The sequence below is a fragment of the Lepisosteus platostomus genome, chromosome 4, assembly GCF_059453375.1.
Source record: "Lepisosteus platostomus isolate fLepPlt1 chromosome 4, fLepPlt1.hap1, whole genome shotgun sequence".
NCBI lineage: Eukaryota > Metazoa > Chordata > Actinopteri > Semionotiformes > Lepisosteidae > Lepisosteus > Lepisosteus platostomus.
The window spans coordinates 15,098,693-15,115,899 of record NC_142614.1 but is presented as its reverse complement, the minus strand read 5'-3'; the positions used below and the strand labels follow the sequence as shown (position 1 = coordinate 15,115,899).

The window sequence follows — 17,207 nt, the reverse complement described above, 5'->3', positions numbered from 1 at the left end:
CTCACCGCATGGGCGCGAACCCGGCTCTCAGGCGTCACTCAACAGCGGTCTTGCCGGCTAAACTAAAAAAACTTTCATCAGCCCGGGCGACCAAGATCCCTCTTATGCGCAGGGGCGTATTCGTTACAATGTTGAGGGAAGATCTTTTACCTGTAAAAGTACTAGATTGACAGGTTAAAGAACTCCTAGAGATTAGACAGAGAACTCTAGCATAATTCATGATGTGGAAATATTGTGTGAGAATTGATCATTAGACTGGAATTTGTAGGCCAAATATGAGAGCACCACTAACTAACTGGTCCGCTAACCACTTATGGGTTTTGTTTAGAGGTCTCCAACCTAGTACTGACCAGACCCAGCTTTAACATTAGAAGACAAAAAAAAGCACATCAGACAGCTCAGGAAACTCGCATAGTCAAGTCTTAACCCTTAATCAGTTAAAGCTAGATGTGTGAACTTCCCTCCTCCCCTCTGTAAAAAATAAATTAAATAAGGACCATTTTGTACTACCTTTTTACAAGTTTCAGGGCAGTTTGTGGCTGAAAAAAACCCACAACTAGGCAGCTGTAAACAAGTCTGGCATTGCTTCAAGAGTCACCGATGACATTCAGTTATTAATGCATTGCCTTTGTTGTGTGGATATGTTTGACACTCAAGTGAAAGATACGTAATGCGTAAAACAAGATAGTGATTGTTCTTTTATTTGAACATTTGAGTACTCTTCAAATCTTGTTAAATGTAATTAGAACTCGGGTGTAGATGAACTTATGTTCAGCAAGTCTTTAAAAAAAAATGAAAGTGTCAGTGCAGAAAAGGATTATTCAATCCTTGTTCTAGGTGGCTGGTGTGTAGGAGTGTTTTCATTCCAAATCGGCTTTAAATGAGATAAGTCATATGGCTGTTAGTTTAACTGGACCAATTTAAGACTTTCTCCCAGCTCTTCAGACATTGGTGCTTTAAAGCTTTAAAAAATGCAGACACACATGCTCCTTAAAAAAGACACTGCAAGCTATAATATTGCTTGAAAAAGCTGAAGTGCATAGAATTATTTGAGTTTCCAGAATTTATGAAACCCACATTATAATTTCTGTCATTGAATATGATTAGGATTGTTGTCATTAATGTCATGATGACAGGATGATAATTATAATAATTCTAGCAGACAGATCACAGTCGGCAGGATATTGTTTTTTGTATTCTTTGTTAAAAATTGTGCAACATATTTTAAGTACAAATCCATTATTGTTGTTATTATTATTATAATAAGCAGAACCTTTTGATGTACATCATCAGCTATCTTTATTACTCATTAGTGCTTCATGTCATTTGATTTTCACATCCTCCTATAATTAGCATTTCAAAGGGAAACTTGGTTTCTCAACAAGGAAAGAAAACTGTTTAACATAAAGAGGATGAAAACATAATGGGATTTACTTTTCCCTGTGAAACTGTCACTGCAGATCAACAGCAGGGTTGTGTTAGAAAAAGTGGCAATGGTCATCACTATGAAAATGTACTTCTTTGATTTTCCAGACTATGAAAACATTGGCCAGTGTCTTGCTGTTCCTCTTTTGAAAGCTACTCATCATGTTCTCTCTGATCAGAGAAACGCTGTCATGAAGGGTTAAAAACAGGCGCTGTCAAACCTCCTGAACTATACATTTAAAATCAATATAGATGATAACGGTGTCTTTTTCAAAGGCAGTTCAGAAACATTACAACATTTGTTTTGGTTATGTCCTGTTGTTAAAACATTCTGGATGGCTCTGCCAAATTATATAAATGATTCTAATACTGACATTTCTTTTGGAGAAATAGATGTTACGTTACTTTTTAAATCTATTTGAAAAATAGTACAAAAATATAATTTGTCATTGACTTAATCATTATACTTGTTCTGTATAGATATACTTGATATGAAATGCTCTGGGAAGGGCCCACATTTGAGCAGTTGAAATTTGACATTTCAACTACTGCATACTGTATCACACTGTGTGGACCTTATCTTTATTTACCTCACATTAATCTTCTTTGTAAAATGCAACTGTATTATGTAGCCCTGGTGATGTCACAAATACTCTTTTGTGCATTGTATAGATTCTTTGTTGCAATTAAAAAGTGAAACAAAAAAGGAGCTGAACGGACAGAAAAAAACGCCTCAAGTTTTCACCAGGGACTGGAAACCAACTCTTTTCATTGCAGGTGCCATTGTGTTTGAGCAGTTTCTGTAATGTCGCAGAAAATGACAACCCCACTGACACTGATGCAACTCATTGAAAAGACCAACTTAATGCCAAGAACTCTCTTCGCTCTGTCTGTACTTCAGATGGCTTTTTACCGTGTGATCTACTTGAGGCAGAGACCCCCATGTGACTGGGACACTGCTCCTCTTTGATGAAACAACACACTGGATACATCTCTTGAGATTGCCCAACCTCATCTTCAGCAAGTTTTCTTTATTATTTTGTGGCATTCCATACATTACTCTTCACTGTTGTTACGTATCTTCTTTTTCATCTGCCGCCTGACCATGCATCACAAGGCTGAAGTGTTTTAAAATAGAAAAAAAGTGGAATATTTGATGCAGCACTGTCACACACATCACAGGCCTGTGCATGGAATATAGTTCCTGATAAATAAGAGGATTATCATTTACTTTTCAAATCAGGAACTCTTTGGTTTCCAGTAGTGCCAGGAAACTGTTGCCAGCCACAGACTACAGTATGTCAATATCTTCATGGCTTAGTGTAGCTAGGCAAGGATGGTCCTGGTCAGTATTTGGTTGGGAAACTCTAAACAAAACATCTTAGATGAGACATTCAACTGAGGTCCTCACTACTTGGTCATTAAAGATCCCAGGACACTTTTTGTGAGAGTACACATGTACTAACCATGGTGTCCTGGCTCAATCCTAACCTTTGAATCTTTTGGGATAAAAGGTACTGTCAGTGTCGATCAGCTATTCATATATTTATTCATCCTCAAAAATTTCACCAGGGACCAGTCTCCTGGTGTTGAGACCTCTGTATTTGCAGTGAGACCTGTCGTTTTTCTTCCTTGGTAAGGAAATTAAGGCTCAGTCTGGCTTTGTGCAGAATGCAGAGATGCTTATCATGCAGAAAACAGCCTTTGACCCACTTGTTGACTTCCTGAGAGTACAGTATGACAAGCTGTTTTTATATTAATTTAATTGAGAAGAATTGGCATCCCTTCCAGGGTGTACCCAGTGCCTGTTGCTTGCTGGAAATTTCTCCCTCTCCCCCTCCCCCTGTGACCCTGGATTAGATAAAGCCGTTAGAAAGTTGATGGATGGATGAACTGAGAAGAATTTTTAGTGCTTGGGCAGCAATCGCATTATACAAAGATATCTGAGATTAGCCAGGGCAGACCCTGACTGGAGGAAAGCTTTCAGTATGCTGCTTTGGCTGAAAATGTTTGAAATTTGATTTCTGGACTCCCTGGAGTTTCTGTCTGTGAATCGTATTATGTTGATGTTCTAAGAAGTTCCCCACATTTTAAAGCCATAAAGAGAAAGAAAAACTGGGAAAGTTTCTCTTTCTCTGAATGGCTTTGCTATGGTATACAACACAATGAATGTTTGCTTTATATTATTTTCAATCAGAATTAATGACATTCTGTTGTACTAATACAGTCTCCATGTGCTTTCAAATGTTGAGTCCAACATGTGCCATAAATCTTTGACAGATCTAATTATGAACCAAAGCTATGCCCAGCTTTGTGAAAAAAATCCTTTTTGCACGGCATGATTAGTTTTATACACAAAAAGGTCTACACATTCGATTACATACTTTCTGTTCTAAATTTACTAAGCACATTCAATTACTAAAAGGATAATTCTTCACTATTTCAGTACGTGTTGGAAACACTTATAAATGAGTTAAGAATGAGATAGCAATCAGTTGAATTAAGAAACCCCAGATCATCAAGGGATGAAGGGTATTCACATTTGGATCCTAAAGGATAATAATAATAAATCCACTGATTCATTTATAACAACATTGTAAAAAGTCTTTAAAGTTTATGATTAAAAAATATTTATAATTTAAATAAAACCACCCAGATAATTGCTCTCCTGGACTGGAAACTGGCGTACACCCTATCATCTCTGCGTTTTAAAGATGTCTGCCCATATATTGTCTAAATTTGATTAGTCATCTTTGAATACTGTTTATCGCCGTTTCAGACTCGTTTCCTTTTCATTTAGGTTTCCATAGGATACCAATCGACACACTTTTCCAAATTTTGATTTGATTACAATAAGAATGGTACTGTCACATAGTACTAAAGATGTTAAACGATTCTTTCTGGTTATTTCTTATCATGAAAGATATCGTGTTGATCACAACGGAAAACAGAGTGCTTAAACGTGTTGATGAAAACTGCCTTTGCGACTCTAGACAAGACCCTAGTTTTATCTGCTGTCAATAAGCACTCAACAGTCCAGCTCCTGATATTCTGAACTGTATTTATTTTCCAGGTAATGTATGGGAACGTCCATTATGTGGGAAGCTCTCCTATCTTCACCTTTCTCTTGTGACACAAATGGTGAGATTAGGAAACAAATGTATTTTTTTTTTACAGTGATTAAGGTAAGGAAACCTATTTTGCAAGGCGTGTGAAATGACTTCAACTCCGATGACTGACGTGAGCTCGATTCGCTTGGTCCACAATACCTCTGAGAAATTACTGTAAGAGAAATTGCTGGGCTCTAAGACCCAGACAGAAAACCCTAATTATTTCCCAGAGGTCTAATCATGTGACTGTGTGAGTCAGAGCGATATCCGTCATGTGGTTTTTTAAGTTTAACAGGTTGCTCATAACAGTTGCAATCGCTGGAGAAATTGTGAAGCGACGATTTCAGAAGCATTTTACACTCCTACAGTAACTGCAGGCAATGGATTGCGGATTAATAACTTCGAAAACAGTTCTACTGTTGCTGAGCTTGATTTTCTGGGTAAGTTATTTTTTTCTAGAATATGTTACGTTTGATAATATGCCTCGACCCTTTTTTTTAAATGATTGTGTGTGGCGAGGATAGTACGAAACCAAAAATAAAACGGTCACCTGCGAGTGGGTGGAACATTTTCAAAAAAGCTCATCAGAAAATGTAGTAAGAAGAAAACAATTCTCATTAGTGTCTATAACTGCTCACACTTTATTAACCGTGTATAAAATGTTAACTTGTATGAAATAAACCACAAAACGTGGATTAAGATTGATTGATAATGTGATCCTTTTATTAAACCCAGCAGTGTACCTCTTCGGTATTGGGCCGTGATGGACTTAATTCGCTGCGTGAATTTTAAAACGCAGTATTGACATGGATATCCAGTTTACAATATGAGATTATACGTAGGTTAACTATTCATACATTCATACTAGTAAGTAAACTACAAGAGCCCAGTCGACCCACGGCTACATTGAACCGATTCGGCAGAAAGTTTTAAGTGGGAGTTTGTTCCGAATCGCTGTGCGTGATCCGTATTTATTGGACGAGTATTTTTAGTTAATAGTGTATATACGTGTAAATCAAATAGTTGTTTTTGGCTTGATGAATCCGATTTTGTCAAGATTTGAAATCCAAGAGTCTCTAAACGCCGCCTTGTTTAAGTACCTTATTCTTATAAACCGTCTTAAACCAGGAAAATCATTTTCTGGGGGGGGACTTCAATTCCACACTCCTTTTGCATTAGTTGAGATGAAAAATAGTTCAACAGGGACTCAAGTTTGGGCTTTTTCAGAGCTCTTGCCGTGTTCTTTAGCCGAATAAGCTGAGTCATTTGCTTCTTCGAATCGACCTTTGCTGAGAGTTTATCATTTTAAAGCATCCCTTTTAACCCCGTTTTGTCTTTAATCTTGCGTTTTCTCTGTAGGAAAGAATACATATGTTTAAATGGACTGTATAGAATCTGCTTGTCCATAGTTCCTAATGTTGTAACATCTCTTACAGGGCAGCAAGCTGGCACAAGAGCATCCCAGGCATTTACAGTATCTTATGTAAAGAAGTTTCTGGGTTGGCATTTGAATCATGACGTATTTATCACAACACCGCGGGTGAACGAGCATTGCGTATAGATCCTGTGCCGCATTAATGACCTATAGGTACTTGTAAAATATAAGCATTTGAAACTGCGTCTTCCTGTGTTCCTATGCGTTGGTGCTCGTGGCCTGGTCCTGGAGGTGGATTCTGTTCTTTGAGCACAGTGGTCTCTAGTTCTGATCCTGGATTCTTCTAATCTGGTCAATTCCATACATCACCTGTATATCTTGTGTAACAGCCTGTATATAGGCTGTTTTTAAAGATCAGCAATAATTTGTGGATCTAATAACGATGACTCTGATCCTTGTGCACTGTGTTACTTTCTAATTTTCATTCCATCTTGTGCCCTAATTTTACTTATCCTCCTAATTTGTTCAATTAGCTGCTTGTCAGTTCTTAATCAGGTGCTAATTGAAAGGTGTCTCTAAACTCTGCTGAAACCATCACTCCGGGCCAGTAGCTGCCACACAGTGGGTGTGCAGAGCTCTGAAAGAAAGGTGCTAATCATTCAGCATGGAAGGGCTAGCGCATGCTTTTGCCTTTAATTTCTAAGCAAGCTCTCTGCAGCCTCATCAAAGCCTTAAATGAAGAGCTGTAACTGACAATAGGGGATAGCAAACCCTTTCATTCATTCATTGACACAGCTTAAATCAAAAGACACAAATACTGAGACGAAGGCCTTGTTTTTGTTGAAAACATGAATTCATTATTCATACAGGTGATCTACTCCTAATGTCTGTTTTCTTAAATAGACACGTATTGGATTATTCTTAAGAGAATGTTTGCAGTTGATTACACAAGGGGTTCACTTCATTAGAGGCAAAGTTAACTAGAGATCACCCGATGAGAAATATTGCAGATACTCAGCTAATTATTGAATTCGAATCAATGATGTAACCAAGCATATGGAACACGAGCCAGAAGACACTGCGCCTCCTGGGTTTGAGTTTGACACCTGATGTAGACTGAGGCAGGGGTAGTCAACCGTGGCAACTCCATTCTATGCCGTTGCAGATTTTGAAATCCTCCAGTTAATTACTTCATTAGCTGAGGTGCTGGAGATGACTTCAGTGGTCAAGGGTTAGCTGGGTCAAAAATTGCAATGGAACAACATAAGAAAGTGGACGAAGCCATTGGCCAGCAGCCATATCACCCTGCAGCTCACAACTGGCAGCCTACTGAAAGCTAAGCAGGTGTGTGCCTGGTCAGTACCTGGATGGGAGACCTCCTAGGAAAAACTAAGGTTGCTGCTGGAAGAGGTGTTAGTGGAGGCAGCAGGGGGCGCTCACCCTGCGGCCCATATGGGTCCTAATGCCCTAGTATAGTGAGGGGGACACTATACTCTAAACAGGCGCCGTCCTTCGGATGAGACGTTCGGATGAGCGTTCTGGCGCACTATGGCTGCCGTCGCATCATCCAGGTGGGGCTGCACATTGGTGGTGGTGGAGGGGAGTCCCCATTACCTGTAAAGCGCTTTGAGTGGAGTGTCCAGAGAAGCGCTATATAAGTGTAAGCAATTATTATTATTTTGGAATAGAAGCACTTGCTCGCTTCCCTGTGGCAGTTAAGGAGATATTGGAGACGCTTGCTTGTTATTACCACTCATTCTGCCGCCCCTTCGAACTCCACGTGCGTTTCTGTCCGGAGCTGGGCAGAAAAGAGTGCGCAGAATTCCAGCAGGAGGAGTTTGGGTTGTGTTTTACCTGTGTGAAGGAGCAACTGACAGAAATAGTATCGTTCTTATTTGCCAAGCTGAAAATTGGACTCGGACAGCCGGGTGGATGGTAACTTGTTTTACCATTTGAGCAACAAGCCCATGTTCAGAGGGCAGTTCTCTTGGAGTGGGGAGCTGATTGAATTGAAAGCAAAGGTGGTCCTATCATTGTAATAGAATCACGCCGTCAGTCTTAACAGGCAGAACATCAGATTTGTAGTGTGAGTGATTTCGGTATTCATTGAGAGGTTCACTGTTTGGTAGCAAGTAATTGCTGTTTGTGGTTGCTCCAAATCTAATTAGGATGAGTGAGATGCAGTATAACACTGCTAGCCTTGAAGGTCTTCAGTTTCTTAATGTTTTAAGAAAACCTTCGTGCTCTTCAGCAGTTCTTTTTTTTTTTAGATTGTAACATGGTTTTGACTGTGATATTGTGGCATATTTTTAGGACTTTTTATGAAGGGATGGTTTGTCTGAAATGAAAATCTGCAGAGGAACCTCAATTCTTCTGAGCTCCAGGAATTGTACTGAAGTGTGGTGTGATAAAACAGTTTCAGTGAGGAAGGGGGCTTGTGCAGAATGTGTTTTGGTGGTAAAAAGTTTTTTATTTGCTGTGAAGTGGGTTAGTGAGGTTTGTGTCTCTTTCAGTTCTGCATGCCTAGAGTATCTTCAAAGAGCTTCATCAGACGTTCTCTTAAGGCGCCTCCAGCAGTTCCGCTGCAACACGCCATCGACATCCTGCTAAATTGAACTTGATTAGGATAGGAAGTCTTATTGTTTTTTGTCTTAATTGGTGTGACCTGTAGACACGGAGCCGCTGCCAGCTTGCCCAGTTCTCCGGGCTGGGCGGTTTGTCATTCCCTTTCTGAGTCCAGGGTCTCCCAGGAACACGGATCTCTGGAAGCTCAGACATCAGTCTGTGTTTCCAGTCTCCTCTCTGGAGCCCAGACAGCTACTCGATCCGTTGGAAACTCTGAAAAATTGTCCAAAGGGAAGTGACGGTCATGGGATCACAGCAGTGAGCGAGAAGTTTCGCCTGCTTACGCACAGAATGAAGAAACTGGATGAGTTGAAGGTGACTTTTAGTTTCAAGGTCAGCCTCCCAGTCTATAACTAGGCACTGGATTTAAGCTCTTTGTTTTGTCCCCCTAAAATATCTCATCCATTGAGCTTTTTTGTACTGCATTCTTTAATGGGATGATGTATCACTCACAAAACAGCCTGGCAGTGTACTAGGAGCTAATGGGCAGGTTGGCGTTACACAAATCTGCGTTTGTTTAGAAGGAGCCTGTTGGTCTTCTCCACTTACAGTAAGGACCATGCTCCTTCTCGGCAGTAGAGTTAAGACAGTAGCACTATTGCGGTTTGTCTCTGGTGCTAGATGAGCTGGCTCAACAAAATCACTCGGTGGGGAATTACTTTTGGTTGCGTCTTTCAATCCCACTGTGAGGAGGGGGAACTTCGGGCACCATACTCATTGCTGGAGCTGGCTTTGTCACGTGTGTGCGAGTGTGTCGACAGCAGTTTCCCATGTGGGAAAACAGGAGAGGGGTTCAGCAGTTGTAGTGGAGGGCAAAGCTAGTGTTAGTTGTTCCCCTATTGACATGCACCAGATAAGAGGATATGGGTTCCTTCCCAGATCAAGCGTGATGCATGTTAAAGGACAACAGAGTACAAACACAGTATTTTACGTTCATAAATTCTGTTTGTCTTTTGAGATCAGTGGATCTGGATAAATAGTAGGTGAATTTTTCCAGTTTAATATGGTTTATAATTTATTAACCATAATAAAAAAACCTTATTTTATCCTTCTGATATTTGATGTGTTGGGTGATTAAAACAGAAAGACTGCTCACACAGCTCCACGACTAAATGTCATCTGCTTGTTCATCCATCTCCAGACCTGTCCTTTGTCTGTTCATTCACCAGTGGTGCTGAGTGGACACACCAGAAGGTGTCCTGTTACTGGACTTGACCACGTTTCCCAGAACGAGCACACGAAGGTGTGAGCTCACGCAAACAGGTCACGTTAGAAACAGAAGGCCAGGGCTTTAAAGGGCTTATGTAATAAATGCCTTCTTGAGGCACAAAACGAAACGATGCCTTTACTAACTGTTATTCATTGGTCCAAACATGGCCTCTCTGTGTTGTCAACGATGAGCTCACTCCAATATGAAAAAAGGAATAAAATTACATGCTTCTGTGCTTGATGTTCAGGTCTGTTCTGAAGCACTTCTGCATTTGGACCAGCTGTGAGGCTGTCAATACCTCAGATTTGCCTAATTGTTCAGTCTTACATGTAGAGTCACTGAAGTGTGTTTCCGGTCATCCCATTAACCACTGAAGGCCAAGTTTGACTTTTAAAAGGAGTGTGATTGTGACGTTGCACCCGGAAGCCCTGTCTGCAAGTCAAAGGCCAAAACTGGTCAGCTGGTATTTTTTTTACACGTCTAGGCTGATGGAAATTAAGTGTCTTCTCTTTCTCTGTTTCAGGCTGCAGGGGCTGCTCTGGCATATGTGGGCTCCTATGTCTTCACCAGCTACAAAAACTATGACAACTTCCTGGAGGACAAGTACACACTCATTCCTGCGGTGGTGATCCTGGGCGTCGCCGTGGTGATGTTCATCATCGGAATCATCGGGTGCTGTGCGACGCTGCGCGAGTCGCGCATTGGGCTGGGGTTTGTAAGTATGACACTGCAGGTCTGGCAAGACCCTCGGGCTTCTCAAGGGCAAAGGGTCTGTCCCTCTGCCGGGTCTTGCTGCCTCCGTGAAACTCCGCTCAGAGGAGAAAGGTGCATCTGTACAAACTGTAAAAGAATCTTCCGTTGGAAGACATTGTAGTTTTGACCAATGTATCCCTCCCTTAAAAATACATTAATACTTGAATCAAAGTATCAATGTGTGTCCAGTTCAAAAACTTGGTTTAGTGTTTATTGTACACTAAAGCTCAGCTATAAACTGTAATAGAGAAAGAATGTAAACAGATAAAACATGGCAAACAAGTGGTTAGAAGAAAAGGGTATTGCTTAAACAGCATTTTACCGTAATTGGACAGGAACTTGAGTTCGTTTTAAGGTAACTGCTGCTGGTTGCTTTCACAAAAACAGTAGCCTCATTGAAGGAGTCCCACACACAGACTTTCAGTTCCTTTTTTTCTGCAAAAGAAAAAACACCAAAAATGTACGCAAAGCAGAAATCTTTTCCCAAAACAGTAGGAGCTTCACTTCTTCATTAGTTGCCCATGCAGGTCGATGGGGGGGGAGTTTCAGAAAGTCATCAAGACAAAACTAAAACCAGGAATACTGGCAAAAATACCACACCAGGGAAATGGGTAGTGTAAGGATATCATTGAAATTATTGCAAACATTTTAGGGGGTCTTCTGACCTGTTCTTTTCACTTCCTGTTTTTGATAATGGTGGGAGGCTGGGGGAGTGGAGGAACTTATTACTTTATTAATCACCCAAGCTTAATATCATTAATACGCATTTAATACCATGCAAATTTATACTGATTATATTTAGACACATTAATACCCATCTTGGATAAGATCAAACTTTTTTGTAACCTTAGTAGAAGAGCCCCCCAAATAGCCATTCTCTGCAAGTTTAGTTCCACTCAACTGATGTACTCTTCTGTCGACTGTACTCTTCTGCTGTGGATGTCTCTTGGGTCATATTGTGTGTTTTCATGGCTTGTGATTGTCAAACTAAGCTGTTTTCACGCATAATTAAACACAGATGTGGCCAAACCGCCCTCTGTAAGGCACATTGTTAATTCTAAAACATTTCAATATACCGTAGGTCTAAGGGAAGTGAGTACTGTCTGTAAAAATGCTCAGTAAGGTAATAACTTTGTTGGTACAAAAAAGCCTGAAACGTTTTTTCAACACAGTACTCCTTGTCCTGCATAGGACTGCTGTTTAAGGAAAGCAGTGTTAAACAAGCTAAAGAAAACACAAGTCATGTCAAGCAGGCCTTGAAGAGAGAGCTAAGGCTAAAAGCTGAGCTCTGTTTCACTTACTGTTTTCTGTTTTCGTATCTCCTCATCAGTTCCTCATCATCATCCTGCTGATCTTTGCAGCCGAAGTGGCAGCCTTTGTGCTGGGAGTTATCTACCGGGGAAGGGTGAGTGTTGCCCAGCTATCCCCTGCTCTCATTGTTCTGGAAATTCTGCCAGGTTTCTTCATCATTAGACTAATGAAACCATGTATATTCTGCACAGCAAAAACTCTCAGAAAATGCTGATGTTCTTCTCATCTCAAGGTGGTGTGCTCATTTGTTCAAACTTACTTGTTATTCTATCCATTACAGCACAGATATAAACACCTGTGGTGCTTCAACATTTAATGAGCAAGTATTTTTCAAGCATTCAGTAACCAACCACTACTCCCTTTTTATGAAATTCTTTCCTACTGTACTTAAATTGTGATTTCTCTTCTATTTTGTGATTAATTCAAACATACAAAATAAACAGCTAATTATTTGAATTATTTTTCCTCTTAGCAGGAAAGAAAGCAACGAGGATGTGTCGCTGTCTTTTTAAAACAAGCCTGAAAGGGCGAGTGTTTCTAAAGATAATTTCCACACAGCAAAAAAATAAGTCAAAGTACCAAGAGTGCCTATTGGTTATAAAAATTCTTGAGGTTTCTTGTTTATTTGAGAAGAAATTATTGGCATTCCAGTCCTACAAACTCCATTGTTTGCAGATTGCGTGTCTGTCTTTGTCTGAGTGTGTGTGCCTATTTTTTCTAGGTAAATAGAGACATTGAAAGGTCAATGGCCGAGGTTTTCCAGAAGTACGATGGGAAGAATTCGGAAAGCAGAGCAGTGGATTATTTGCAACAACAGGTAAACTGGAGAAGGTTCGAAAGCTCTCATTCTGGGGGGAGGAGTGTGGAATTTCTGGCAGTGTCGCATGCTAGTGTTTAGGATACATTATAGTGAGGCTTCTCTGGTGAGAGAGTTAGCTGAGTAAATTGAAGCAAAGATCCAGTCTGACACTGAAATTCAATGACTTTAATGGCTGGGATACACGCAATCGGAGTCAGGACAGGGCCGAATGGAAAAGTTGTCTTCAGAGTCGCATGTTGGCCATGTGGGTGAGTTTGAGTGGAAAAGGATACAGACAAGGCAAGTGAAGTATTTGAAATCCAGTGACTTTGCTGGGTCATGTGAGACTCTTGAGGCCATGGAAAGATGTTGTCTTTCAGTGTCTGTGCAAATATCTCACTGTATCACCAGGCTTAAGACAGACCAGCTGGTCTTAAAAGCTGGAAACAAATAAGTGCTAAGTGAAAGTATTCTAAGTATTCTAAATATCAGTGCCATGTTGTGGTGTGGAGTAGGGGTGCAGTAGTGATTGGGGGGGTGTTTGTGGGGGGGCGTGGAGTTGGTGTGCAGTAGTGATTGGGGGGGTGTTTGTGGGGGGCGTGGTGTAGGGGCAAAGTAGTGATTGGGGGGGTGTTTGGGGGGTGTGTGGTCTAGGGGCGCGGTAGTGATTGGGGGTGTGGGTGTGGGGGGTGTGGAGCAGGGGCACAGTAATGATTTGGCTATTTGTGTGTTTTTCTGCTCTGCAGCTCCAGTGTTGTGGAGTGAAGAACTACAGCGACTGGAATAATACCGAGTGGTTCCACACCTCTGGCAATGGCAGTGTTCCCCAGTCCTGCTGCAAGTCTGCCTTCGCCAACTGCACCGGCCAGCCTGGCTTCATCAACACAGAGGTAAGGGCCGACTTCCGGAGAGCAGGCTCAGCACGCAGGTACCTCCTCCTCCTGTCCTGGTGGGGCAATCTCTGTGCAGTCCCGATTCAAACTGAACAGTTACCAAGGTCCACGTCTTATCCTAAATGGTACAAAGCTTCAAGGTAACTGCAGTGGTTGAGAGAAGCCACAGTTACTGATCCATAGTTTTTATGTATTGATTTGTTTTGATGTTCATGATTTGAGGACATAAAATGTTTTTGTGCAGTTTTGGTTTCTTTCGTTTTGGCGACCCACCATGGGTGCTAGGATTTGAGGCGGAGGAATGAGAGGGTGATGTGCAAATACTGATTGTCTCATTGTCTGCTGTTAAAGCTGGGATATGTCCCCACTGCCACTGCATCAGTGGGCATCAACAACAGGCTGCACTAGAGACTGGAAACTGTAGAGTCACCATCAGTAATCATGATGTGGGTGGTAGGGAGCCTTGGGAACATGAGACCTCTTTTCCTGTGTTCAGAAGGTTGTGCTCAAAGATGGACCTAACTCTCAGCTGCTTCTAATGCAAACTGAAAGAGATTTTCTGATGCTGTACAATGTGTTCACGTGGCTGGAGAGTACTACAGCTAAAGTTCCTGTGCTTCTCTGACCATCTGCACTCTCCACGTGATACCATAGTGGGGCCTTTGTGATTTGTGTTTCTAGCATCACGGAGGGTTTTGGCAAACGAGAACCCTTTCTGAACAGGATTAAAACCAGATGCCCGGTGCGTTCAGATTCCTGTTCAATAGAGCATACAAAAGTTACAAACGAGGAGGCCATTGGACACATCTAGCTTGTTGCCTAAGAGGTCTGAGGATCTCCTCCAGCTCTTTCTTGAAAGAAGCCAGGGTCTCAACACCAAAAGCATTGCCATTCATTTTTCCAGATCCCTGAAGCCACTGGGTAAAGAGGTTGCACCTGCTTTTTATATTAAATGCACAACCTTGGAATTTCTGCTTGTTTTTTTTCTATGAAACTCTCTGAATTGCTGCTAAGGAGCATCACACATGGCCGTTTCTAACAACTGTTCTCTCCTTCAGAGACTGTCCATTGAAGACGAGTCTCTGCTGGTCATGTGTGTGATTCATTTTCCAAATGGGCATGAGACCATTAGTCATATATAAATCATTTTCAGCAACCTCAAAACCTACTATAAGTGATGCTGATATATTTATTTCAAGACAGTCACTCTTTGTCTCATTCTAAAATGACTTTGACTTGTGTATCATTGGGTTTTTTTTGTAAGTTGTTTCTCAGCTGTCTACATTGTGGCCATCTCTCACCAGATCACCAGATCAACTAACCATTATCTCTTATGTTGAGCTTGCCATGGCCTGGCAATTAAACTAAAGTACAAAACTTCAGAAACTGCTGCAAACGGGAAGAGTGGTGATCTTTTGTTCTAAACATGTTGTCTTCCAACTCACAGGGCTGTGAAACCAAACTGGAGCATGTACTTCAGGAGGTCTTGAGCTATGCCATGCTGGTGATTCTGGGGTTTGCCATCATCAAGGTAACTTTTCATTGTGCTTTTTAATAAATATTACAAGGAACATGGTTCTATTAGATGAAAAGATCTTTAACAGCCTGACAGACTATGCATACTCAAACCCGAGTACCGAGAGGTACCGGAGCACCATTCCACACTGGGATCTTGGGCATACAAGCACCAAGATTGAGCCATCAGATACTCCTAGTTGCCTGACTGCTTATAGATTTCTGTATAGTACATCGTAAGTAGGGAGCAAATGGCACATTTGACATGAAACAAGGGTGAGCAGATTGAGCGTTTCCAGTATATTTTATTTGTGCACATAGCGAATGTCTGCTGCAAAGACCCTTGCCTTATTTTTTCTTCTGTTTGGATTTCAGTTCTTCGGGATGCTGAGCGTGTGCGTGATCACGTGCAGAAACAGGAACCAGAATGAATACCAGCCCTTGTCTGGCACATATGCGTGAAGATCCCACACTCTTCACTCGGGGTCTGGAGAGATAGCTGTTTTGTTCAGGATTGTCCACACACACACACTTGGGTGTTTGTTCTAATGTCTGTATTGGAGCAAACCGTCACGTTTTCAGGGGGACATTTCTGGTTTTGTATTTCTTAATTTCAAGGTCCAAGGCTCCAAGGGGATTTTTTTTCACTTAAGTTTCATATGTCTATTAGATTGAAGAGTTTTGCTCAGAGTGTGTTGATTTGACAGGTAGGACAGGATTCGGTATTATAAGCTGACTAATGAAATACTGAAGGCAAGGAATTGCTGTTCTGTAAATATGCCTCAAGTCTGAAGTGTGCCTTGCTTCTTGAATTTCTCTTATGGTTTTAAATAATTCTGTTAACTAATAATTGTGGGAGAAAATGTATATAATGCACCTGGTACAAATAATATTTGAACGGAGTCTAGGATGGTATTATTTAGAACCTCATTTTTAAGTGGTAGGCAACACTGAAAGGCACTATTACTATTGTTTGTTTTCTTTGGTCACTGAACCTTTATGCTGGAAACAACCTTTTTTTAAAAAAAAATCAGATGCCATAAATATCTGTTGTGTGTGTTTTTTAATTCAAAATGTAATAAAATAAATTCTGAATTAACTGCTTTGCACACCTAAATGCACAATAAATGCAGTTCTGCAGATCTGAATATGCTCAGAAATGTAGATTGTTTATTGAAAATAGTGCTTTATGTTATGTAAAGTTAGAACTTTTTTTAAATGTATGGCAGTTGTCATTTCTGAAGTTTAAAATTTCAGAGTTATATCAAGATGATAAAAGCGTATCGATTCAGTGATTTAGGAGATAGAATTCAGATTTTTTTTCCATCCCTGTTCAAATGTACCTAGTAATTTAAAAGTTATCAACAGTAAAGTATTTGATTTTAATTAAGCTTTTTTTCCCCAAACATTTACTTACAATTACATACAGTTACATACTTAATGGCAGTCAAAACTTATTTTTTGGTTTACAGTTCAGTATTTGTGTTGATCATTACATTAATATGAATGATGAGTATATTATGTAAATTTTAGAGTAATTCAAGCATACATGTGATCATATTAAAATAAAACATAATGTGTGTTCATTCCACTGATTTAAAGTAACTTTAAGCATTGAGATACATTCCCTTTAAGTTTGCAGAAGTCTGCAACCCCCTTAGTTCACCCAACCCTGAGTTTAAATATTTGAGATGCTTTCCTGTTGCCACTTTGAGTTCTGACTCCATTTGTTTCTTCAGCATGTTAAACAAACACTCACTTTATTAAAGTATCTTAAGCAATTTTGAAAAAGTTAACAAGACTAACAGTAACAATGAAACATTAAAAACACCTAATAAAATGAACTCAGTTGGATTTTAAACCAGATTGACTTGGCCAGTCTAAGAGTTTTCCACTTGTTTGTCCCGATGATCTCCTTGGTTGCACTGGATGTATGTTTTGGGTCACTGTCACGCTGCATGCTAAAGCGCTGCCCAATCAGTGTGGCAGCATTTTCTTCTACATTGGGAGACAAAATGTTTCTGTAAAATTCAGGAATTCTTTACATCTCCAAGGCTTCCCACACTTTGGTAAAGCTTTGTCTCCTTCTCACCTGCTCAGCAAACTTGCATTCAAAACTTTCTTGGTGCATACTGGTGCTTCCCCAGCAAATTCTCATCAGACTCGTCAGCTCTTGCATCCAGTGGTATTA

At 40.5% G+C, this 17,207-nt stretch overlaps 1 protein-coding gene across 1 annotated transcript; it reads left to right on the top strand.

The window, feature by feature from the left end:
• Positions 1–4,810: 4,810 nt before the first annotated feature.
• Positions 4,811–16,164, top strand: tspan36 (tetraspanin 36). The gene is made up of 7 exons (XM_088628670.1): positions 4,811–4,975; positions 10,269–10,460; positions 11,829–11,903; positions 12,531–12,626; positions 13,355–13,498; positions 14,949–15,032; positions 15,392–16,164. Exons 1-7 carry the CDS (start codon positions 4,916–4,918, stop codon positions 15,476–15,478), a joined length of 738 nt encoding a protein of 245 aa, XP_088484796.1. The 5' UTR covers positions 4,811–4,915; the 3' UTR covers positions 15,479–16,164.
• Positions 16,165–17,207: the final 1,043 nt, after the last annotated feature.